This window comes from Bos indicus, chromosome 10 (genome assembly GCF_029378745.1).
Source record: "Bos indicus isolate NIAB-ARS_2022 breed Sahiwal x Tharparkar chromosome 10, NIAB-ARS_B.indTharparkar_mat_pri_1.0, whole genome shotgun sequence".
NCBI classification, from domain to species: domain Eukaryota; kingdom Metazoa; phylum Chordata; class Mammalia; order Artiodactyla; family Bovidae; genus Bos; species Bos indicus.
The window spans coordinates 12,112,362-12,139,461 of NC_091769.1; the positions used below are offsets into that span (position 1 = coordinate 12,112,362).

General features: G+C 37.2%; 1 protein-coding gene across 2 annotated transcripts in view; it reads right to left on the reverse strand.

Annotated features, from left to right (window-relative positions):
* CLPX (caseinolytic mitochondrial matrix peptidase chaperone subunit X) overlaps positions 1-24,494 on the reverse strand; it is a 36,935-nt gene extending 12,441 nt beyond the window's left edge. Inside the window, exons 1-10 of one of the 2 annotated variants that reach the window (XM_070796900.1) lie at positions 24,216-24,493; positions 17,374-17,534; positions 15,901-16,018; positions 10,910-11,064; positions 8,022-8,181; positions 6,599-6,640; positions 3,337-3,513; positions 3,033-3,197; positions 2,123-2,211; positions 999-1,163 (exon numbers count right to left, since the gene is read on the reverse strand). In XM_070796900.1, the coding sequence (XP_070653001.1) occupies positions 999-1,163; positions 2,123-2,211; positions 3,033-3,197; positions 3,337-3,513; positions 6,599-6,640; positions 8,022-8,181; positions 10,910-11,064; positions 15,901-16,018; positions 17,374-17,534; positions 24,216-24,294 (1,311 nt within the window). In that variant the 5' untranslated portion in view covers positions 24,295-24,493. Of the gene's footprint in view, positions 1-998; positions 1,164-2,122; positions 2,212-3,032; positions 3,198-3,336; positions 3,514-6,598; positions 6,641-8,021; positions 8,182-10,909; positions 11,065-15,900; positions 16,019-17,373; positions 17,535-24,215 lie in introns of both variants that reach the window. The other variant, XM_070796901.1, reaches the window with a different exon arrangement.
* Between the last annotated feature and the right edge of the window lie 2,606 nt (positions 24,495-27,100).

The window sequence follows — 27,100 nt, forward strand, 5'->3', positions numbered from 1 at the left end:
ATAATTTCTTCTAATTTTTTTAGGCTAATTTGTGCAGAATTTCAAAAGCAAGAAAAATACAAATTGATTAATATTTAAAATAAAAATCTAACCTTATCCATGCTGAATAAGGTCTGATGCTGAGAAGTAACAGCACTACATGGCTCAGCTGGTAGCCTTACAAGAGGTTTCTCATCTAGGCTATGCAAAGGAATGACCACAGGCAACTGTTCCATTAGCAGAGCTATTTTTTTTTTTTACTACTACTAAACTGCTACTTTAGTAGCTACTAATACCAAACTAAAAAACTCAAGTAAACTGCTACTAAACATGTAAGGCCAAGAAGACAGAGCAGGCAATATACAAAAGAGGTGAAATATGATACATTCATTTAGGTATTATAGAAACCTAAACATACGATATAAAAGGTATCATTTGTGATTATGTAAAACACAAAAGCATGGAAAATAGGCATGTTTTGGGGGTTCTTGCCACTATGCTGATATTATGTTTTATCATAAGTAGGTACTGGGCATGAACCTTGAGGCTATGAAAAAATAAATTCCCGCTAAAATCAAGGCTTATAAGAATGTTTAAGAAATATCTATAAACTAGGTGAGATCACAACCCTCCCTCAACCTCCAAACTCCTTTCCTCCACTTGTGATTGTCAGCAGTGATCTATGAAGACTCTATGGGCAGAGGCAATGGAAACAAGCTCTTTACTGGGAAAGAGAAATGAGTAGAAATTTTACTGATTTCGCAGTTACCTCAAATAATAAAAAAAACTCAGATGAATATAAAATCAAAATCATCAAGTCACACTTTAAAAATGCCGATATAAAGATGATATTTAGAAATCTTCCAAATCACTACTCTGAAATTTAAAAAATAACTAGGAATATATTTCTGGTATACTCTAAGAACACCTAACTGGCAGAAAGCAGATACAAGATTAGAAACTGAGGGTCTATCCTCTAACTTCAAATGCTCTCCTAGTAACCATTCAGAAAAACTTACCTTTTCATTTTTCCTCCTGCTGATGATTCTGTCCAAACCATTGAAAGCACCAGATGCAACAAAGAGAATGTTTGTTGTATCCACTTGTACTGTTTCTCCACGTAGCTTACGGGAATTCTTTTCTGGAACATTGACTATCGTGCCTTCCAATAGTTTTAATAAGCCCTAAATAAAGAAAAAATGATTTATGGCATCATCTTATAAGTGTATTATTATACTTTAGATAATGGGATTCAATGGGGAAAATAATATGTGGGTATGGTCAATGAACATAACTGAAGAACACCTCCACATTCCTAAAACTAACATGAAAATCTAACATACTATCATATTTAATTATTCATAAATTTATTTGGAATAGTATAGGACTCCTGATGCATTTAGAAAACAATCAACTTCAGAGGTTGTTTCTGATGGTAAAGACATAATTCTAACATAAAGACAGAATTAGGACTCTATAAAATGCTATTTAACCACATGGGAACATTCAAAATTTGAAAATACTTGAAGCCTTGTCTTTATACTAAAATTCTACTCTACTTTTAGTGTTAAACTTTGAGAACAGTTGTATTTCGAAATGTCTTTACAAAAAAAACATTATCTAGCACATTTTATATGTGTGATTGGAGCTCTCTATGTCCTAGTCAAAAAACAAAAGCAATTTTCCTTACCCTGTAGTTTATGTCATAATTAGTTACCAAAAAAGTCAGGTTAATCAATAGATCATTATGACTTTAATTATGACTCTACAAGGAATAGAGCATTATTTTATCTTCTAACTAAGTGAAAAGAATAAAATACATGTACATAGTTCATTTATGCCTAGTTAGAACTTTCTTCAAGCATCCTTTACAAATGTTTAACTGGGTCTTTGTGGAATACGCCAACAAAAATTAAATTTCATTTACTTCTTTAAAATATCTTTAATTTCCTAACAAAGGTAATTTAGGTATTTAAAATCGCCAACAGGTTTCTCTTAGGATCTGAACTAAATAGTCTGGGGAGTTCAGAGTGGGAGAAATAAAACAGAATCTAATTGAATGTGAAACCAAACGTACAATATTTGGGAGGCTGATGTATTCCCTTCCTTTTAGTGGGCTTGAACAAAATATTCAACTGCTTACTTGCTGAACGCCTTCTCCACCTACATCCCGTAACTGATGAATGCCTGGCACACTGCCAATCTTATCTACTTCATCCAGAAAGACAATTCCTATAATTTAAGGAGGATTCTATTTATAATATGAAAACGATATATACAAGACAACCTAAGCTTTAAAAGGCTAGGTAGCTAGAGAGCAAGGTATTTAATCTTTAACACAACATATGCAATAGTTTAATATAATAAAAATATACTGCCAACTTTTCCACACATCATTTTGTGTAAACATTTTATAATTTATTCTTACATCATTTGGGTAAAAATAACACTTGGGTAAGATTACCAATTCTCTATGACTATTATAGTTAGCTATCCCACTAATGTTTTCAGGTTCTTTATTCTAAGAAGCAGAGATAGAGGTACAGGGTGAAAGCAAAAGGCTGGTACTAGCTAAACTTCAGCTTATTTTTTCCATCTATATTCTTATCCTAAAAGAATTTAGACAAGAAGCTGTCAAGCTCTTCGTGTAAACAAGGAGAGAGGATACAGAAGGAAAGGAGAAATGTAGCATCTAGGACACTCCCTAGGTAGATAAGTTAATATGTTGCTATATACATCTTGCACTCTCTTGCACTTGTCTTTTTCCCCTCCCCCAACTCATTTCAGCATCAGGAATCTGGAGGAAAGTTAGAACAGAATAGAATAAATAATTTGGCCTGTTTTCACTCTAGTAATATTGCCAACTTATGACAATAAGACAAAGCAAACTTTGTGGCCCTTAGTCAGTATGCTAGAAAACTTAAACATAGCTACTTTTATATAGTTATTGAATTTGACTCTTTGACTCAAAACAAAAAATATATTATCTCTTGCTATTAGACTGCTTCCTCAACAGACTGTATCTGAGGACAGACAAACTTGCTGAAACATACCTTGTTGTGCTTTTTCTACATTATAATTGGCATCTTGGAGCAGCTTGGCAATCACAGATTCAATATCTTCACCTACATATCCAGCCTGAGTCAAAGTGGTACAGTCACAGATAGCAAAAGGGACATCAAGGCATTTAGCTAGAGTTTGTGCCAAAAGAGTTTTACCTATAAACAGAAACAGTAACAACGGGCGTTAGGTTTTCTTCTTAAGAGTGAGAATCCCCCAGTCACAAGACACAGGTTACAGAGTCATTTATATTCTATTTTCTTAAATGAGTGGCAAATTTTTAAGTAAGTTTTTTACCTGACCCAGTTGGTCCAAGCAGCAAAATATTACTCTTTTCAAGTTTGATGTCATCGTGGGAAGAATCCAATACTTCACCTCCTCGTTTTTCCTGAGGTATTTGTTGATTTACCTGTTGCTGCACTGATGCTCCTAAAGCATTCCCATGTGGACTAATTCCAGCAATCTGAAGCAACTCTGAAAAAATGCCAAAGGTATTAGAGCTTCATTTGCTTTCACTTGAAAAAAATGCCCAATAAAACCTTACACCTAAAACCAATTACTTATTTAGAAAAAAATAATATTGACATTTTTTTGTCTTACCTAAAAGGGAAGGAAGCCTCAAATTATCTAATGACAAATATGTAATACATGATGATTATTCATAGAACCTCAAGCAAAGGAAAGTATTCTTTTTACCTTCCTTATTTATATAAACTTATATGAAGAATATCCTTTTACTGAAAAGAAGGCAGTTTAACAGAAGAAGAACAGTGTCAGGAGTCAGAAAGCTTCAGAAATTTGGTCCTTTCTTTGCCTCTGAGGAACTATATGATCCTGAGGTATATCATCATACACACTTTGTGTTTCTGTGCCCTAATCTATAAAATGGCTAACACCTTTTCTATCAATGTTAAACACATAACTGGAGGTTTAAGAACAAAATGCAATTGATTTGGAGGCACTCTGAAAGACAAAGGTGTATGTACATATATTTGTACAAATGCAAAGAAACAGTCCTGTAGAGAAAGGGTAAAACACTGTACTGAGGAATAGAAAGCTTGGGTTCCAGTCTCAGCTCTATCACAGGAATACAGCAAGTCACTTGGCTTTACTGAGCCTGCTTCCTTAGGGAATTACACTACAATCTCTCCCACACTTAAAAATGATGCTGTGAGTCTACCAGAGAAACGAAGCATGGTAAGACTCATTATCCCTGGCCCTACCTGAATTTCTGATTTTACAGGATCTCAATTGGATCACTGCATTTCCTTTAGCAGACATACAAAAATTATATGGGAATTATAGTGCTGGTGAACTAAGACTTTATCAGCTGGATCCCTTTTTTAAAAAATCTTATTCTCACCCTCTCAGCTGAAGGAAAGAATCCCAATACTCTTTTGAACTAGCTAGATTTGTAAATATCCACATTGCTCCTGGCTCTCAGCATTTAAGGTACCTGGGCTCATATCATATGTCTATATTTTCTAGATTTAGTTGTAGCTTGTTTCTAAGAATATCAGTATTTTCCAATGCTTTATTATTTTAAGCAAACCAACAGACAGATGTTCAGCAAACATACTACTTAAATCCTGTTCCATCTGGCTGTCATTTTCAAACTATCTTTACATCACATCCTTTGGTAAAGGGTTATTCTCTTCACCAAAAATAATAGGCATTAAGTAAATATTTGAATTTAATTAAACTGTACCATTTGAGAGTTAATGGTCAGTGAATAATTCACAATGATATGCCTCATTGCAATTCACATTAGGTTAAAAAAAAAGGCAGTCTTCAGTTAGCTAGCTGTCCCCTACCAAACAAAAACAAAAAGAAAAACTTTTTTATTTCAGCAAAATCTAGTTAGGAATTGTGACAGTATAAGGAGGTGCTTGGCTGAAGAACAGGTCTGCCCAGTGGGGAAAAGATGATTTAGGTAACTTGAACAAAATTTTAAGAAGCATTTTACCTACAGTGGAATCACATGACATATATTCAACTTTATGATTTAAGTTTTTTAAAAAAGAGGAATCATTTAAATAGTACAGAACAAATGATGTTTGTCATTACATTTATGAAAATATGCCCCAGCGTAAACTGGAGAAAACACTTCTGTTCTTTCAGTTAAGTCTCTGTGCACATCTCTTATTGCCTAAGCAGCCCTTTACAATGAGGACTATTGAGTAAGCAGGCTAGAATAATTAGTTGTATGGAGCAATAGGGTATAACATAGCCCTCGTACGCAAGCCAACTAGTTCACCTGGTATTTAACATCAGAAAAATTTATGTTCCAATGATGAGGGGAAGAAACCATCAGTCTTAAAATGTTAGAGACACATGTTGATCTCTAACATCTGATTTCCAAAGAAATTTCCAAGAATATTTTAATTATATATGACTCTGGCCCAATGTCCTAACATTAGAACCTAATACCCCACCTAGGAGAAGACTAAATTATACATGAAAGTAAATTCTACATAAGCTCTAAAAATATTAATTTCTAAGCCAATCAATATATGTAATTACAAATTACTTTGCTTACGTCCTTAAATACTATTACTTGTTAACATTTGTATTAAATCACTGATACTTTACTAATTCATACTAGTTTCACCAGCCATCTGCCCAAAATTATGAATATATAGTGACAGCATATTTTATTACATGTAATACATTTTATGCCAGAGTTGCTGAACTCATTATGTTCTCATGGTTCATCCTGAATATACAGTACAATATTCTGATGTTCAAATATTAGATGTATAATATTGTTTGGTTCAAAGGCAAATGTAAACTTATCAAACTTTTAAGTGAAAAATGTTCACACTGGTTTATCTATTATTTTTTGTCTTTTGTGACAACATGAATCTTCTTATGGTAACTTTGGAACCTTCACCCTTTCTTTGTGTAGCAGCTATCTTCACCTCCAAAGAAATGAGTGCAAGACATCAGAATGGCCACTATCATTGGTTTATGAGGTCATTCCATACCCTCCATCAGACCCCCTGATGCTTTTAGGGGCAGTCTAGAGCTCTCAATAGTGAGCTGGAGGTTATGCATAATTTGTAAGCCTACACTAAGTTTCATAAACACCAAAAAATAATGTAGCTTCTGGCAAAGAGCAGCTGAAAGATAATACACCTCCCTTAAAATCTGTCACTTACAGGCAGATCAACTTTTATTCTTTTTTTTAAGGAAAAAAAAAAAAGGATACAACATTCAAGGTACAAATTTTAAAAAATACAACTTCTGTTAATATGCAGATCTAGATTTATAGAGGAAAACTACATATAATACTTATTTCTTTATAAGAAATATCACAAAAGATAAAATCAAGTATCTAAAACAACCCAACATCTATTAACTACACAAATTAGCTATAAAACTGTTTCAAAGTTATATATGCCATGTATAACAAACAGGTTTAGATACTATACGATGCCTTTCTTAGTAATACACAAACAAGTACATATCTATCACAACTAGTGCTGACAAACTTCACTGAGGTAAATCTACAAAGGAAGAATGATTACAGAGGAGGACCTGAAGAGAGGTCACTTACTTGTAAATCTGTACTCATCCTCCCGTCTTCTTATTTCTAACTCTAAGAAAGAGGATGAAAATGGCAACATGAAAATATTATATATTTGCTTAATTTAGGGGAACAAACAAGGAGTATTCCACTTCTTGCCCTCTTCCAAATATAAAGAATATGTTCATTAATGTTTTTTCGGCTTTCTATAAATTATGAAAGAATTTATATGCTACCTCTTTTCTGTATTAAAAAAAAAAACAAACCCAAACATGCTTAATGATGGCTGTATAGTTGCTAATATTCACATTTATCAAATACAAAGTTGCTATCTATTTTAAGAAAAGAAATGTAGTAATTTAGGTCTTCAATAAGAATTTAAATCCCTCATTATAAAGACCATATAACCATTTGCTTTTCCAGCACCTAGAAGAGTTTAACTATTAATTTGTTGACTGAAGGAATCAGAAAAAATTATTTTGCTCCATGACCAAACAACAATATTTGGACCTTATAAGTCATAAAGGTTCCAGGTCCTTCATCAGTTAGTATGATTTATACTTTCTAAAAAAGTAATTGATCCTACTATGTAAATATTTTGCAGTAAGTTCAAACAGTGAACAAGTGTCTTCATTAAGGCAATAAATTATATATTAGTGCCTACTAAAAGTAATTTAATGCTGAAAGTACTTAGCAAAACTCCATAAAATTATAACATAGCTAAAAGAATGTAAACAATAGATATCTGTAGAACAACTCCAAAATTACAGCTCCCTAGCCAAAAAAAAAGAAACCCTTATTTACATTTTACTGTATTCATAGTTTTTTAAATAAAATCATTCTGTTAATATAACATATACATTGTCCATAATAAGTTGACATTACACAGTATATTGGTCATTAGAATCGATCATTAATAGGAATTATACTTTGAATCACTTACAAATTTGCCCTGAACCTTGCACTGTGTATTGGAGGCCAAAACGGAAAGAGTGCTGAATATGTTCTGTAAGAGGTACCATTTCCATATATCTCTAACTTAGGAAAATTAAATTCTGTGTCCTGAACCCAAAAGAGAAGAACTCAAGAGTTGTATACAGAACACTGCAATGATCTAGTGAACAGGAACTACCTGTGGTGAAGTCTACAACTCAAAAATGATGTCTCAATTTGTACACGAGAACCTAAGCACATATACCTGAAAATAAAGTTTTAAGAAATAATACTTAACAAGTTAACAGACTGGTATTTTCTACTCACACTTATTAACTCTCTTTTTTAAATGCTGGAAATGAACTGGAATGACTTCATGAACCACTAACGGGAAGCAAACTGTATTTTGAAAAATGCCGTACTGTACTAAAAGTATTTTAAGACAAAAGCAAAGAGTTGCAAATAAGGATTACCTCTAAGCACAGTAATCTCTATTTTGGTCAATTATCAAAACACTAACCTCTAGGTGTTAATGATGTCTGCTTCTCAACTTCTGCCTGCTGTCTCAGATTAGCTGGGATATTATTATATATTCTCTTGTAATGATTGTATACAGCAACTGAAAGCACCTTCTTGGCAAACGATTGGCCAACAACGTACTTGTCGAGGTAGTTATAAATCTGAAAAATGGTTAGAAATGAACAATTTACTGTGAGTCATCACAATATACACACGTTAGAGTTAAATACCAAGCACTTTTTGGCTGCACCACATGCACAAAGAACTTTGCCTACCACGGATGGAACCTGTGTGCCCTGCAGTGGAAGTGTGGAGTTAACCATGCTGAACTCACTTGCTTACAGTTTTAAATTTGAACAAAGACTCTCATTCAAAACAAAATGCCAAGGGCATGACACATTATGCAGCAATAATTTCAGAGGCCCCAAATCTTAAAGATACAACACACCATTCATTTGTTCTCTAGCTTAACAAAGTATTCCTATACTTTTCCAGTGCTATGCCAGTTTCTGTTCTATAAACAATGCCAATGATCCTAATTTTTGAAAGTTTAATATTAAAGTCAATTACAATACCTATACTTGCTACCATGGGTCTAAAGCTGTTATCATTAATGAAATCAATTAAAAAAATTTACACCTCTTTCAATCATATGAATAATATTCTTCACAAAGATTACATTATAAAACTAATTTTTTCAAAATAGGCATTCAGTTCAGTTCAGCCGCTCAGTCATGTCCAACTCTTTGCAACCCCATGGACTACAGCACACCAGGTTTCCCTGTCCGTCACCAGCTCCCGGAGCTTGCTCAAACTCATGTCCATTGAGTGGGTGATGCCATCTAATCATCTCATTCTCTGTCGTCCCCTTCTCCTCCTACCCTAAATCTTTCCCAGCATCAGGGACTTTTCCAATGAGTCAGTTCTTCAGCTTCAGCATCAGTCCTTCCAATGAATATTCAGGACTGATTTCCTTTAGGATGGACTGGTTGGATCTCCTTACAGTCCAAGGGACTCTCAAGAGTCTTCTCCAACACCACAGTTCAAAAGCATCAATTCTTCCGTCCTCAGCTTTCTTTATAGTCCAACTCTCACATCCATACATGACTAATGGAAAAACCACAGCTCTGACTAGACAGACTTTTGTCAGCAAAGTAATTCTCTGCTTTTTAATATGCTGTCTAGGTTGCTCATAGCTTTTCTTGCAAGGAGCAAGCATCTTTCAATTTCATGGCTGCAGTCACCATTCGCAGTGATTTTGGAGCCCAGGAAAATAAAGTCTGTCACTGTTTCCATTGTTTCTCCATCTATTTGCTATGAAGTGATGGGACCAGATGCCATGATCTTAGTTTTCTGAATGTTGTATTTTAAGCCAGCTTTTTCACTCTCCTCTTTCACTTTCATCAAGAGGCTCTTTAGTTCTTCTTCGCTTTCTGCCGTAAGGGTAGTATCATCTGCATATCTGAGGTTATTGATATTTCTCCCACAATCTTGATTCCAGCTTTTGTTTCATCCAGCTTGGCATTTCACATGATATACTCTGCATATAAGTTAAATAAGCAGGGTGACAATATTCAGCCGTGATGTGCTCCTTTCCCAATTTGGAACCAGTCTGTTGTTCCATGTCCAGTTCTAACTGTTGCTTCTTGATCTGCATACAGATTTCTCAGGAGGCAGGTAAGGTGGTGTGGTATTCCTATCTCTTTAAAATTTTTTAAGAATAAAATAGGCATTATATACTCAAAAATCATTATACCACCTGTATCAATGTGCTTTAATACTCACAAACATTTAGCTTTTTCTCAGATATTAACTTTAAAGCTATGCATTTATCTAAATGGCAATCTAAAACTCTTATTCTTGGTAGAAACTAAAGCTCTATATGAAATTTGGTTATTTCCAATGGCTTAGCACCTAGGGTAAATTCTTTCAGCTTTTAGTTAACAGAAGTTAATTGCTAATATTCACCAACTCCTGAAAAGAGTTATTTTCTAGAACTTTATTCTCTAGAACTCCAACTCAGATTCTGAAGTCTATACAAATTAGTGAGGAACGTAAAGCTTAACACCTGTAGTTTCCATTACTTTATTTATTTTTACATAACAAATTCTGTAATGGTTGACCATATATATGTTGTTATGGTTTTTAAAAATCATCATTCTTCATGAATTACACCCACGATTTAGCACATTTGCAGAAACAAATGCACTGGTATCTAAACAGTCAAAAAAAGCAGAGGGTGAGAAATAACAAGTGTGCAAACACCACCTGAGATGGCCAGAGATAATAACACAGCCCAGAAGCAGGGCTCCTCCTTCTCAGAAAGCACACGCCAAGCACCCAGTGAAGCTGGTGGTATACTCTGCTGTGTCTCACATGGCTAAATCACAATCCACCTGAGGCTTCAAGAAAGAGCTGACACCACAAAAGTCACAGTGTTGCACAGAAGTGCCCTGGCACATTGGTCATGAAAAAATACTTGCTTCTATTGTTAGCCTGAGGCTGTTTCACCTCTAATAAAGTAGATTAATTTAAGAGGGAAAAACTGCAGGCTGCTGTTATTTAGGGATCCAAACAAAAACAAATCCCCAGCTGTTCTATTTTAAGGATATCATTTTAGATTAACTTAGTATTAACACTAATAATCATCAGCTGTATTTCATTGCTATGAACACAGTAATCATGATATGGGAAAACAGCTGTGGACCCCATACCTAAATTTCAAGTATCAACTATCAGTAACAATTCAGCCAGACACAGCCTATATTATAAAGAACTTACAAAACTTGTTTAGATACTAGTATTAAGATTCAATATAAACTGGAGAGAGGGGAAGCAGTGAAATGTTTTCAAGATAAAATGTTTATAACACTGAGCGAGGACTTATACCTTCTTGGGGGGAGGAGGTGGTTTCTGTTGGAATGCCAATTTTACAGCTTCTGCTGCTGATTCAGGTTCTTTAATTATGCTTTTCTTTGAGTCTGCTTCTGATAACACAACAAAAAAATGATGACATTTTTCACACTTCACAAAGCGGGTGGATGCTGTAAAAGGACACAGAAAAATAATTCAAGTACTATTTAACTTTAAAGACTCGTTGAAAATTGAAACCTATGTACTTGACGAAAATCTTGTAGTTCACTCCACTAGCCTCAACAGCCAGCCTAATTTGTACTTAAAATAGATGATAAATATGAGTTCAGTAAACTACATTCTATTCATTTCAGCTAGGTGTGACAGATTTTATCTAGAGAAAAGATTGATTGAGATTCTTTCAATTTCTCCATTCACTAAAGTTTTGGATTTTTCTTTTGGGGGTGGGCTGGGGTACACTGCACAGTTCCCGAGATCTTAGTTCCCCAAAGGACTGAACCCGGACCCTTGGCAGTGAAAGCGAGGTGTCATCTAACCATTACCAGGGAATTTGCCCTCAAGTTAATTTTAAAAACTACCACTATATTAAGTAATTATTTTATTCAAATATGAGAATGAATAAACTGTGGGAAAAAAGTAAAGTACAAATAAATTAATCTGTAATAAAATTAACATTTTACTACAAAAAATTACAAATACACAAAAGTTGAAAGACAAAAATCCATTTTAATCCCTAAAAAATGTAAAATATATATATACTTAAGGTTCTTTTCAAACCTGTGAGCATTTCTAAGACCTTGACTTGGTAAATATATAAAATTATTTTATACCTTTCTTATTATCTTTATTCCACTAATTCCTATTTCTTTGACCTAAAAACCACTAAGAAACTGGGACTTCCCTCGTGGTCCAGGGGCTAAGAATCTGCCTTGCAATGCAGGGGACACAGGCTCAATCCCTGGTCAGGGAAGTAAAATCCCACAGTCATGGAGAAACTAAGCCCATGCACCACAACCGGAGAGTCCATGAACAATGCAAGATCCCATATGATGCAACACAGATCCCATATGCTGCAACTAAGACCCAACACAGTCAAATAAATAAATATTAAAAAAAAAAAAACCTAAGAAACTAACAAAATATAATCATACAGCTTTTGGAAACAGCGCAGGGCAGTTAAAGTGAAGATGAAACGGGTTTCTCAATTCCAAGGCATCAGCTATAGGTATCTTGTGTTTAAAACAAAAGTGATTTCCTCTTTTCTCTCTTTTAGGATACAGGCACATATTCTTAATCTTCTCCAAGCCTAATTCCACTAATGGTAACCAAGAACCTCAGAAAGCAGCATGGTAGAGAATCCTATACAGACTATTAACAGATTCAGAGCAAAATATACACAGGAATTAGTTACATGTTGGTAGGTCTAGTAATATATTTTTGTGTTATGTTTGTGTAACCTAACTAAACAGGTAAAAAAGGAAAGAAAAATGATTTTTAAAACTACGGGAATCTCTGCCTTTGGGAATATTATAACTGCTTATCCACATATTAAAAAAAAACTGCACTGACTGGCAAGCACACCTCAATCTTCACAAAATAATCGAAGTTTAAAAAAAATAGACAATTCCACATTTTAAAAATAAATTTAATTATTAATTCAACCAATTTAATTTTTACATATCTGCTCTTAAACAAAAAGACAATAAAAAATATACATTCTGGACAAATTCTAGCCACAAATTTTAAAGTAGATAAGGGATCACTTGTGTATTCCATTTATCAATCACCTAATAAGGCTTCCCTAAAGTAAAAGACCAAGCTATTTCAAGTACTTTTGATTAACACAAGTCAAAATTCATTATCACCAATTCCCATCAATGGAAAAGACAGTGGCTTTATGTTATGACCAGGCACCAGTTTATAATTGTTACTGATGGTAGTAAACAGGGCAAGGATTAAAGGGCAGGGAAGCCTCTAATCTAGTTCAGGCTGTGTCACCGGAAAATCTGGCCTGAGAACACAAGAACAAAATATTTCTCTGAAGAAATTAGGTCAAAGGGAAAGAGAAAAGTGACAAAAACATTCCTCTTTGCTTACTCCTCATTCCTCTTTGAAGGGTTGCTCAAATTCTACCTGAATATTTGCAGTACTGTTTCACACTGAAACACGTTCAACATATATCCAGGTTCAACTTATCAAAATGCTATTTCAGAAAAACAAGTAAACAAACATTGCAATGCGTATTTTTTATTCCTAAAAACAAGGGGCAAAATCTGATTTTGTTAAATTTTCAAGGGATAAATAAACCTCCTTACTTTAAATGATTACTACAGATATTCTATATTCCTTTACAAACAGAATACTGATGCCAATAAACATGTTTGTATAGTATATCAACAACAGAAGAAAGATTACCTTAGTAAAAACTTTTTCAGGATATGTGTTTAAATGAAAGTTCTTCATAATTCTGAAAAAGTTTCAGGGTCAAACATAAAATCTCCAAACCACTGCATAAAAGTTTATCCTCACTCTATGAGACACATAATTACAGTAAGCCTTCAAAAAGTATTATATACATAAAAATAAAAACTAAAAGCTCCATCCAAGAGCAAGGGAACATGCAGTATGATTCTGTTTAAATGAAATACAAAAACAGGCAAAACCAATCTCTTGTTAGCGACTGCGAAAGAACATGAGGGAGCCTTCTGCTGCTGCTGCTGCTGCTAAGTCGCTTCAGTCGTGTCCGACTCTGTGCGAACCCATAGACGGCAGCCCACCAGGCTCCCCCGTCCCCGGGATTCTCCAGGCAAGAACACTGGAGTGGGTTGCCATTTCCTTCTCCAATGCATGAAAGTGAAAAGTCAAAGTGAAGTCACTCAGTCGTATCCAACTCTTGGCGACACCATGGACTACAGCCTAACAGGCCCCTCCATTCGTGGGATTCTCCAGGCAAGAGTACTGGAGTGGGGTGCCATTGCCTTCTCCAGAGGGAGCCTTCTGGGGTGCTGCAAATACTGGTATGTATATCCATCACACTGTACATTCAGAATCCATGCATTTTCTTTCCTTTTCTGTATATAAATTATCCCTCAATTTCCCCCTTAAGTTAAATAAGAAAGAAATTTTTTAAAAATCCCAAGAAAAGCCCAAAATAAAAAACCCCATAACTAAAGGCTCTACCTTAAATAAAACTAGGGACACTATTCATAAAGTTATGTTTTAAAAGGGGAAAAAAAGGGCAAAGAAAAAATACATATACTTATAATCAACAATCTTAGATATTATTTTAATTTCTGATGATTTTCTAAATACTCATAATGGGACTGACAGAAATGGTATTTTATTTCAACAAAGTCAGTCAAGCAACAGTAATACCACTATAAGAAAACATAAAAATCACTATAAACATGTTTGTGAGATGAAATATGTACAGGAAGATCAAAGAGCTAAGAACAGCTTTTACATTAAAAAAAATGACAATGAAAGTTAATGAAATTCAAATTTCAGTGTCATACACAAAACTTCATTGGAACACAGCCGATTTCACTCCTTTACACTGTCTATGGCTGCTTTCTCACAGTAACAACAAAGGAGAAAAGTCACAACAGAGACCATATGGCCCATAAAGTCTAAAATATTTACTATTCGGTCTTTATAGTAAAAGTTAACTGACTCCTATATAGCATTTAAAAATAAAGAACTACCCATAGGATAAGAAAAATATTTACAAATCACGAATCTAGATAAGGGTCCAGTATTCAGAATAAATAAATCTTCCACCTCAACAATAAACAGACAACCCCCACACACAAAAAAAAGAAAAAGAAAGAAAAAGATAACTCAAGCTAAAAATGGACAGAAACTTTAGTCTTCTCCAAAGAAGACATACAAATGGTCAATAAGCACATGAAAAGATATTTAACATCTAGTCATTAAGGAAATGCAGATCACAACCATGATGAGATATTAATCCCACTTTCTATTCCTATGATGGCTATAATTTTAAAAAAGACACAAATGTTGAGGATGTAAAGAAATTAGAACCCTTATACCTACCTTGTTAGTGGGGCTATAAATGGTACAACATCTATGTGCTGCACTGTGCTTAGTTGCTCAGTCGTGTCCAACTCTTTGTGACCACACAGACTGTAGCCCATCAGGCTCCTCTGTCCATGGAGGTTCTCCAGGTAAGAATACTGGAGCGGGTTGCCATTCCCTTCTCCAGGGGATCGTCTCAACACAGGGATAAAACCTGCGTCTCCCATGTTCCAAGCCGATTCTTCTCCATCTGAACGACCAGGGAAGCCCAAGAATACAGGAGTGGGTACCCTAGCCCCTCCTCAGGGGATCTTCCTGACCCAGGAATAGAACTGGGGTCTCCCACATTGCAGGCAGATTCTTTACCAGCTGAGCTACCAGGGAAGCCCTTATACCCTGTTAGCAACATCTACAGCAGTCCCTTAAAAAGCTAAACAGTTACCACCTCACCAAGCCATTCCACTCCTAAGCATATAGCCTGCCTCTCGGGGCTCGTCTCAACACAGCTTAACCATTAAGAATTGTTTATCAATTAAAATTGCCGGGTGGCTCAGATGGTAAAGAATTACCTGCAATGCAGGAGACCCAGGTTTGATCCCTGGGTCAGGACAATCCCCTGGAGAAGGGAATGCCAACTCACTCCAGTATTCTTACCTGGAGAATTTCATGGACAGAGAAGCCTAGTGGGCTACAGTCCACAGGGTCGCAAAGAGCTGGACATGACTAAGTGACTAACACACACAAGCAAAACAAATAAGCAAAGAGTTTTCTTAAATTATCTTATACCATAATAGTTCAAAGCATTACTAGTCCAGGAGATTTTTAGTATCTGGTGACTATAAGAGAGACTATTGTAAGTTCAGGAAAACAATAATTCTGATGTATGTAAGGTATAATGTATATATTTCGGGCAATTAATGATTTACAGAAAAGGCAGGGAAAAAGAAGAACAGAAGAAGTATACTTACACACGAAGGTCTCTACGTGTGTGCATAAGTCGCCACATTTAGGACAACGAAGCTGGTTTCCACCTTTCCCAGAATTCCCAGAGCCTGATTTCTTACTGCTTCCCTCACTTGCTGATTTCTAATGTTTGTGCAAGAAAAGAAAAAGTGTCAATTATTACTTTCAGGCAACCACCATGTAACTTAAGTTTGTATTTAAATTTATGTTTATATTGTTTGTAATTAATCTTATTAAAAAAACCAGTTCTAGTAAAAACAATTACTGTTTCCCTTCTTTACATGGTATGATCCAGCATGTATAATAATTAGCTTTTTTTCAATGACAGTAAATACTAGAGGAAAAAAATATCAATAAGCATTAGTAACTACTTACTTACTAAAAAACTTACTATGAAATTGAATTGAGAGTTATTACCATGACAAGTAGTGACTCAACTTTCTTAAATCTAACTTCTGTCATCTCTAAAAAAAAGGGGGAGGGATAATTTCACCTACTTTAGAGGGGCATTGTTAGGATTAAGTGTGTATATGAAAACACCTAGCATTTTGTCTCATACATATTAATAACTCAAGTGTTAGCCAAATTTGCATAATAAAAAACATGATTATTCACTGACTTAATAAAGTTACCAATCATCTACTTCCTAGCTACAGAGTTCAGTTCAGTTCAGTCACTCAGTCGTGTCTGACTCTTTGCGACCCCATGGACTGCAGCACGCCAGGCCTCCCTGTCCATCACCAACTCCCGGAGCTTACTCAAAGTCATGTCCATTGAATCGGTAATGCCATCCAACCATCTCATCCTCTGTCGTCCCCTTCTCCCCCTGCCTTCAATCTTGCCCAGCATCAGGGTCTTTTCAAATGAGCTACAGAGTAGCCCACCATTAAGTCATACAGATATCCAAGATTTTTAGGTAGAGGATGAGGTAAGGTTTATATTATCATGAGTTTAAGAGCTGTGTAGAAACAGAAAAGGATGGCTATTCTTAATCCAACCAACCATCAGACTGACTACATAAATTATTTAATGAAGCTTCTTTACTGTGTTGGGGTGTTAGAAATTTTAATTACTGCTTACCAATGAAATGCTTATCAAATAATGTTAAGGTTCAGGCTGATACACAAAATAAAAATACATAAAATTCTTCACATCATTTTATATTTCCTACAGAAAACATGGGCTTCCCTGCTGACTCAGCAGTAAGGAATCTGCCTGCAATGCAGGAGACACAGGTTTGATCCCTGGGTAGGGCAGATCCCCTAGAGAAGAGAATGGCAACTCACTCCAGTATTCTTGCCTGGGAAATACAGGACAGAGTCACCTGGTGGGCTGCAGTCCATTGGGTCACAAAGAGTAGGATACAACTTAGCAACCAAACAATGAAAACATATAACCAATGAAATACAGAGTACTATTATATTTGTTTAAATGAGGGAACTCAAATATGTATATAAATGCCAATAAAGATAAAATACCTTATTTCCATCTCCAGAGCCATCTTTACTTATCCCATCTCTTGAGGCAAAGTATGCTGGTGTTTCTGTAAAAGCTCTAAAAGGAGCTCTTCGTAGAAGCTGAGTTTCAAAGGTCCCAAGCCTTCCTAAAACTGGTATATGAATACGACTACAAGAAATACCTGAAAATACAATGAAATTTGTTTGGTCTACACATCAAATATTAACACACCTTCAATAAATCCTCTGGAAACAAAAATCCCTAAAGCATTAAGAAAGTTGAAAAAGTTAGTTTTCACAGCAATAGTACAAACTGGTGACACCATCCTCAAAAACTGGCCAGACCTGTGCTTTGGAAGTGAGGAAAGACCAGAGACAACAATTAATGGCCCTTTCAAAGTGTGAAAGGGGAACAAGGGCATTTATGTTCTATATTGTTATATGTCTTATATCTACCAACAAAAACAAACAAAATGTAAATAAATAGGTGTCTGGATCTGTTCTATGGGATCACTGTTTGCTGACTCCTGCTTCTCTGCATATAAACACAAAATAAACTCCCAAATAAATTATAGTCATTGGCAAAAGAGCCATACTCCATATTGTGAGGCAGTATTTCCCAAGTTGGTCCTTAAAAGACTGCTCCCTACACAAGAAAATTAATGGTCATAAGTTAAACAAAATTCCACAGACCTCAATACCCTAGAGCTACTTAGAAGCTTGCAAAAGCTAATAATGTACATTGGCCATGAAGCAAGTTTCCCAGACTGCTATTAGGAGGTGATTAAACTTTGGGGGTGAGGCCGGTGGCGGTGGTGGTGGTGAACACTTAAACTTAAGAAACTGATTTTGCCTCCCTCATTTTATTCCCTGCACAATTCACAACTCAGGATTTAGTTTCTACACCTGTTAGGGCTTTTTTAAAGATATACACATGTATATGTTGTATTCAAATGCAAAAACTGGTTTAAAATTATGTAGTTAAAACAATTCCAAAACAATTGCTTAGTTATGTAACTGTTTTATTAACAACTCTCTCCCATTTTCCAACTCCTTTTATACTGAATAACTTATCACCATGCCATCTCCAGTTTCACAAAGCACAAAAATGAACCCACCAAATTACTCAGCAAAGATACAAAGAGGAAAAAAATTTTATTTCTATATAAATTCACAAAGAACACTAAAAAAGGATTATGACACCCCAGTCCCTAACCCCAAAAGTATAAACTTTTGCTTAACACTATTAAGCTTGGATATTGAGGGAAAAAAAAATTTGATGCACTCCTTATAATTAACATTTTTAAGACATTTCAAATTTTCTCAAGTGTAACATTTCCATGTTTTGCAATAAATTATGTTAGCCATTACTCTCTCGTTGGTGATGCCATTGAGTCAGTGATGACTCAAAAGACATGAGTTTGAGTAAACTCCAGGAGTTGGTGATGGACAGGGAGGCCTGGTGTGCTGCAGTCCCATGGGGTTGCAACGAATCAGACACGACTGAGTGACTGAACTGAACTGACTCTTGTTAAATACAGTTTATGAAATTTAAGCTAAACATTAATGTTTTTTCAAGGACATAGTATGATTTAAAGACTGCTGCTGCTGCTGCTAAGTTGCTTCAGTCGTATCTGACTCTGTGCGACCCCATAGACGGCAGCCCACCAGGCTCCTCTGTCCCTGGGATTCTCCAGGCGAGAATACTGGAGTGGGTTGCCATTTCCTTCTCTAGTGCATGCATGCATGCTAAGTTGCGTCAGTCGTGTCTGACTCTGCATCATCCTACAGACAGCAGCCCACCAGGCTCCTCCGTTCACAGGTTTCTATAGGCAAGAAGACTGCTGCTGCTGCTGCTAAGTCGCTTCAGTCGTGTCCGACTCTGTGCAAACCCATAGACGGCAGCCCACCAGGCTCCCCCGTCCCTGGGATTCTCCAGGCAGGAACACTGGAGTGGGTTGCCATTTCCTTCTCCAATGCATGAAAGTGAAAAGTCAAAGTGAAGTCGCTCAGTCGTGTCTGACTCTTAAAGACCCCATGGACTGCAGCCTACCAGGCTCCTCCATCCATGGGAGTTTCCAGGCAAGAGTGCTTGAGTGGGGTGCCATTGCCTTCTCCAGGCAAGAAGACTATGTCCCTCTAAAAAGCAAGTTTAGACAAAGTTGTGGGGAAGAGGGATAGATGAAATCAAGAATGCAGAAAGCTGAATGTACCTTGGGGCTGGGTGATGGGTATCTGGGGGTTCAGTGTTCTATTTTGTGTGTGCTTGAGAACATTCATTAAATGAAAGACAGCATAACACAATAATTTACTATAATCTATGCAACAAGTATAATTTTTAACTGAACTTTTATGATGTATTCACAAAGAAAACTACAATTATAACAACCTTTATATTTGTATTTGGATGTTATATTTGTACTCAGATGTTTAGAACAAAATTTATACCTGAAGTTTCACTTACAGTGTATATTTTCCACTTACATCTTTTAAAATAGCATTTAACAATGTACAGTATCTACTACTATTAGAAAATAAGCTGAAAGGAAATTATCTGTGGGAATTTAAGAGAAATAAAAAATGAACATGATTCTTTTAAAATCTACTTGAATAGAAAGAAAAATAAGTCCTTCACTTTAAATAACTTATAAGGTAACATATGAAACCAAACTACACAGTCACCACAGAAAATACAATTTAAAAAACATGTTCATGTCATTTAGACCTCTAAATTTAAGAACTTCTTTGCTGGCCCTGATAGTATGGTACTGAAGTGGTGTTTTAACATTCTATAATCTAAGGGCTACACCAACATGATGCTATAAATACTAAACCACTGGTTCCCAAACTTGGGCATGCATTAGAATCACCTGGAGGGCTTGTTAAACCATAGAGTGCAGGGGATCTTCCCTAGTTCTGATTGACAGAGTGTGAGGCGGGACCCAAGAATGCATTTCTAACAAGTTCCCAGATGATGCCTATGCTGCTGGTTTGAGGACCACACTTTTTAAAACCACTGTACAAAACAATGTAAATGACCAGTCATTCACCAATCATGTAACATCTTCACAGAAAGCACCGCAGCAAGCCAATCAGGAATTGTTAACCCTTTTTTTTGTCCTCTGGCTCACTGGTGAAGCCTATTCAGAACATTTTTAAATGTACAGAATAAAATATATAAGAACCCAATCATCCTGAAGTAGTTAATATATGTAGTAGTTAAAATATGAAGTAGTTAAAATATGCTTCTTAACAAAATTAAACAAGATCTAACAGCTTTTAAAATAACCATGATTTCAAAGTGGTGGAAAGTGTAAACAATATTTTGGGCTATCAGGAATGTAATGTGAAACGAAAACATCTGTGATTTAGAATGGTGACAATTCCACAGGTATTGCTAATACTACTACTAGTTTCTTGCCTATATTTATAACTGAAGGAAATGCTACATTTCTCTCAGAGACTACTGAAAATGAAGTTCAAAGAACCTCTGAATTTTATCCCTGGGCCTTTTGGAAGCCTGTGAACCCAGGTGAAGAACATCTAAAAGCCAAACAAGGGGAAGTATTTATGTGAAGTATATTTCAAAAGACTACTTGGCAGTAATGACAGAAGACAGTTAAAAGTTAAACCACTTACAAACTTCTGTCATAAAGATAAAGTTTTGAGTTTCAGAGCAGCTGTTTTTTAGAAACTATATATTAGAATAAGGGATAAAAATTTTAGGGCTTTTAAGAACAGGAGAATATTTTATTCAATTTCTAAATACTTCCTATATTCAATCTTAAACTAAGCATTCTCCAAAATAACACCAATGATTCAGCTTAAAAGATAAACTGATCTTTAATTTGCAATTTAGAAACAGAGCGAAAGAACTAATGAAAATTTAAAACTAGCTATTTGTAGTGACATATTTAAGTGTTTAACAACTTATGAAATGGCAAATCAAGTCAGATGCTCTCTTAAACACCTGACCCCTAACACAAATTGGAAACAAAATTCAACAAACACTCACGATGCTCACAATTTGGTAGATACTTACTGCTTTTAATAATCTCAACTTTTTACTTTATGTCCAAGTTATTACTTCAGGAATTCTGAATACTTTTTAATAGAATACTTATTAATAAAGAAAAATAACATGACTCCTATAATAGCTTTCCTCAAATTTAAAAATATTTGACAGGTTTTCACTAATGTTACTAATCTACTGGTCTGAAGGTGAACACGCCCAAGAAAAGAGAAGTGATTAGGAAATAGTGTGTAATTCCGGAAATAAAGATGTTCTATCACTTATTCATTTTGTCTTATTTAATTTGTATCGGATTTAATCACAAGATAGGGAGGGAACTAAAATCTAGCTAAAAACTATTAAGTTAGGCACATTTTGTAACTATCATGAGAATTATGGATGCCAACCAACAAGTTTGAGCATCTTCAAATCTTCATTTACCTTATGAGGTGACACCCTTTCAATGGACAAGAACAGAAAGCATCCAGAAATCAAGAGAGTTATACAGAATCACACAACTCTCACAGCCAAATTCAGACCAAGTATTGTCACTGAGGATTTTTTAAATGGAATCAAACATTTTTGAATGCACATACTTAGAACGCAAACTGACTGTTATATATGCAAGGTACATTTTAAAAACACATACACCAATAATGAAAACACCAGCAATCTAAGCAAAAAAAATATTTAAAATTTTTACTTTAATATACATTTCATATTCAAAGAGAACAGTGAAGAAAATATTAAATTGGATACATATAGCCCAACAGGAAAAGAAAACAGATCCAGTGTCTAGTACGACAATTAAGTAATTTTTCAAACTACCATGTAAAGTTTTTAAAGTATAACATGACAGATAAAGGAACAGAAACAGAGAACAGCACTGTACTTCAGAGGAGTTATGACATCTCCTTTTATTCTTAAATCACTGTACAATTTCCTGTAGAAGACTATATTGATGAGATTATTTAATTATGTTGCTGAAATTCTTAACTCTAATTGTAAGAATAACACACTAAAGTTCAATTCTAATTTTTCTTTCACTCTCTTCCTCTTTCCAGGAATTCTAAATAAAAATAACCTTGGAGGTTTTTCAGGCTTTAAAAAAAATTATATTTTTGTAGACGTATATATACAGTTTCTACCATGGAAAAGAAACATTGTATGTAATTAAGCCTTGGGAAAGTCTCAAATCCATGTGAAAGCCATTTGATGTTTCATTGTCACATAAAAATATTAAATTCTATAATGATATTGGGTAATATCTCACATTTTAATTTACTCCTTTACAGTAAAAGCTATGGTTTGGTATTTCTAAAAAGCTCTAGTAAACTTGTATTAACTGACAAACAGATAATTCCTAAATAAGCCATTAATTTTTTACTTACCTAAGAATAGATTTAATTTTTTTAATTAATTTTTATTGGGGGAGTATAGTTTCTTTACTAAATTTAATTTTTAAAAGGAGCTGTTGTTTTGAAAAGAAAAATAAACAACTGCACACTTCCTACAATTCAGTTTTCAGGGACAATTGATAGAAATGAAGACTTTTGTCAAAAGGAGCCTTCCCTACCCAAGGAGAACACCCACATATTTCATACAGGCCCAGAAACATTATTATTGTCTAGTTCTCTAAACTTGAAGGCGAGGACTTATTCAAGCACCAAAACAGGGCCTGGCACACAGGAGGCTGTCAACAAGTGTGTCTGATAAATGAATTCAACTACCTGTCACTTTCAAGTGTTTGCAACTCAAAATTCCTAGAATATGGATGTCTACTTGTTCAGGTTTAACAGTGTATGGGGACTAAATTCACTCCTTTATATTTACATACCATTTTAGGAAATGCTTCTGCCCACACAACCTCATTTAATCCCTGTGTGAAATAAACTGTCAGAAAATAAACATTTAGTAAACAGTAAGGATTTTACAATGATGCTAAATATTAGGAATAGGGGGCTTTCCCCCTCCGCCCCGAGATCACAAGCTGATAATCCAAAACAAAACGAATTTGCCTAGAACTTAGTGATTAAAACAGGATCTAGCCTGTTGTCAGCTATTCATAGATTTAGGGAAGAGAAAAATGGTTTCCCTTCCGGAATCTCTTTGCTGGGGTACCATCCCTTCGCAGCTCCTGATAAACAGAAAGGAAAAATAAACAAGCGCCACGCTTCAAAACTATTTGCGACTGTCAAGTTAGGAAACCCGGCAAACGACTGCTGAGACACCCAAGTACTTAAAAACAACTGCTGAGATAACCGGCACCTCCTCAGACGCTTTCCCGCGGCCGCCTAGAAACAGCAGGAGTCCGGTTTACGTCCCGGTGCAAGCGACCGCACAATGACTCTGACACCCCGGGCCTCGCGCGGCCTGCGCCCGGGTCGGCGCCCCGAGGCCCCAGGGGACCCCAACAGTGGCAGCCCTCCAGCCGCGCCCTTCGCGCGGCCCGCGACAGGCCCGAGGGAAACCCGGCCGGGCTCCGGAAAAGGAGCCGCAGTCAGAGCAGCCGGCAGTCCCCGGAGGAGCTCTGAGTGGGGTCTGGGGACACTTTTTAACAAACGAAGCAATTTGTCCCCCGCTTTCAGGGTTTCTGCGAAGCGGCCACATTCTAGCCCCAAAGGCCTGAAAGCCAGCGGGTTGGGGAACACAAGGGGTTCACCTCAAATGTGAGAAACAGCTGCTCCAGAGGTTGGCAGAGTCCCATGCCACGGAAGGGGTTGGGGGGGGGGGGGGAGGGTGCCAAGAGAAGCACCGAGTGGTGGGGGCGGTCTCTTGCCCTCCCCGGAGTCTCCACCGCCCGCCAGGACACTCCTCGATCAAGGGCTCAGGTGAGGGACTACTTCGTTACCTCTTTGAGCGGAGACGAGCGATGAGCTAAAGATTCGCGCGGCCGCCGCTCCGCAAGTACAAGCTCCGCAGCCCGACATCTCCGCGGGGCCTAGGCCGGGGCTTCGCCCCCAGCGGCCCTCTGGGTCTCAGCGGCCGACTCTTACTCGCAAAGTTCGCTCCCTTAGCTTCGGAATCTCTTGCCCGCTCTAGGCCCAATGCAGCGTTGACCAGCTTGGCACCAGAACCTCCGCTCTCTTCGTGCCCCACTGCCGTCTACTCAATAGACACCTAACACCCCCCCACCCTCCCCCTCCTCCTTCCCCCGCTCCCCCCTCCCCGCCCACAGGGCCCCGGGAGCGTGCGCGCGCCTGCGTCCTAGGTCTCGGGAGGGGCGTGGGCACGCGCCGCGCGTGCGTGCGTGGGACATCGATGTACGGCGAGGGGAAGGGGGCGGTGACCTGGGCTCCAATGAGCAGGCTCCTACGGCAGACGGCCGACCCGAACCGGGGAACTACAAGTCCCGACAAACGATTCTTCCGGAGGTCTCCAGAGTTGAAAAGTTTGCGATAGAAGCGGAGAGATGCATGCTGGGAGTTGTAGTCCCAAATCGTCGCAGTAAACTGGTCATTTTGGACTTTTGGCTGGAAAGGTCAAAGTGAGACCTGTGGCTTGACCGGTCTCGAGAAGTCTTGAAAGCCGCCGATTCAGTAAGAGTCGATAAGTTCCTTCTTCTGAGGGTTCCACATCCTTATCCTTAGGAACACGGAAGTGGTGGCATTTTTTTACCAAGTTCTCAAGCCACTGTTTGTTGATGACAGCTCTCTTTCCTTGTTTTTTCAAGCTTAGTGGTGACGACTTCCAGCCGTTGCTAGTCCCGGGGTTCTTTACAATCCTCTGTCCCCTTAAAGCTGAGCACACTTTGGTAAATAGTTACTTCATTCAGCTCTCTTCTGTTACCCTTCCACTCCTGCGTGTGTATGGCTGCTTTCTCTCTGGATGTCTAAAGCAAATCACCCAGCTAGCTGACAAGGTGCCGGATGGTGACGAATCTTTTCCCATCCGGGTGGGCACCAGATTACTTTGTATATAAGATTCTGATCAACTCCGAAGCTCAGAGAAATTGCCAAGTGAGCTTGGATATCTTCAGTTCTGAGCTGGGGGAGGAGAGAGTAGGGGGAGGACGACAAGCAAGCCAAAATCAGAGTTATTTAACCATCATCAGTCTTGGGTCAGAGAAATGTGACATAGTTTCCCAAGTCTGGCCATGAGAAGGGGCATTGGCCTTGGCCCAGGCCACATGTGGTTTTTGTCTTTCTGGGTGCTAACTCCTAGTACTCCTTCAGCTTAAAGTGACAGAGACCAAAAGGGAGCCCAGGTCTTAACTCAGCTGCCTTCATGAATAGAATTTTCAGAGAGTATAGACTCTAAAGTTCCTTCATCCCAGTGTTTTGAAACTGTGTTTCTAGAATTCCCCCAGAAGCCAAAGCTCTTTGTGGGTGTGAGGGGACTAAAAGAGGGGAACTCCCAAACCTTCCTTCAAGCCACTGCTGAAGTCAATCAGAGCAGCTCTGCTTTAATAAACTGTTTAATTTATTGAGGTTTTGCTTGAAAATACAGTTGTTCTGCTTTAAAACAATGTTTGAAAACCACTGATTCTGGGACAAACTTCTTTTAGCAGTAAGCTAAGTAAGTCTCCTGGAATCTTTAACACCCAATTTAATCCTTTCATTCCACTCTACCTTCTATTTCAATTATATACACATTTTCTTATTATTATATAAAGAAGTTGTTTGCTAAAATTTATAGATTGCTATAAAGCAAGATGAATAAAAGCATTAGTTAGGCCAGGTCTCATCTGGGGGCAGCCTATGAAAGCTTCCCTTTCTCTATCTGTTCTAAGGACTTGACTTATTCAGTCAGCAAATATTTATTGAGCACCAGTTACATGCCAGACACTGAGACACAAAACAAAAAAGTTTCATGAAGCTTCTAGTGGGGAAAAATAAGATGGTAAGTAAACAAAAATATCTGACATTGCTATGATGACATAGTTCAGTTCAGTCACTCAGTTGTGTCCAACCCTTAGCAACCCCATTGACTGCAGCACCCCAGGCTTCCCTGTCCATCACCAACTCCCGGAGCTTACTCAAACTCACGTCCATCAATTTGGTGATGGCATCCAACCATCTCATCCTCTATCATCCCCTTCTCCTCCTGCCTTCAATCTTTCCCCCAGCATCAGGGTCTTTTCCAATGAGCCAGTTCTTCGCATCAGGTGGCCAAAGTGTTGCAGTTTCAGCTTCAGCATCAGTCCTTCAATGAATATTCAGGACTGATTTCCCTTAGGATTGACTGCTTGAGTCTCCTTGCAGTCCAAGGGACTCTCAAGAGTCTTTTCCAACACCACAGTTCAAAAGCATCAATTGTTTGGTACTCAGCTTTCTTTATAGTCCAACTCTCATATCCATACATGACTACAGGAAAAACCATAGCTTTGACTAGATGAACTTTTGTCGGCAAAGTAATTCTCTGCTCTTTAATATGCTGTCTAGGTTGCTCATAGCCTTTCTTCCAAGGAGCATCTTTGAAATTCATGTCTGTAGTCACCATCTGCAGTGATTTTGGAGCCCCAAAAAATAAGGTCTCACTGTTTCCATTGTTTCCCCATCTATTTTCCATGAAGTGATGGGACCAGATGCCATGATCTTCGTTTTCTGAACATTGACTTTTAAGCCAACTTTTTCACTCTTCTTTCACTTTCATCAAGAGGCTCTTTAGTTCTTCTTCGCTTTCTCCCATAAGGGTGGTATCATCTGCGTATCTGAGGTTACTGATATTTCTCCCAGCAATTCTGATTCCAGCTTGTGCTTCAGCCAGCCCGGCATTTCACATGATGTACTCTGC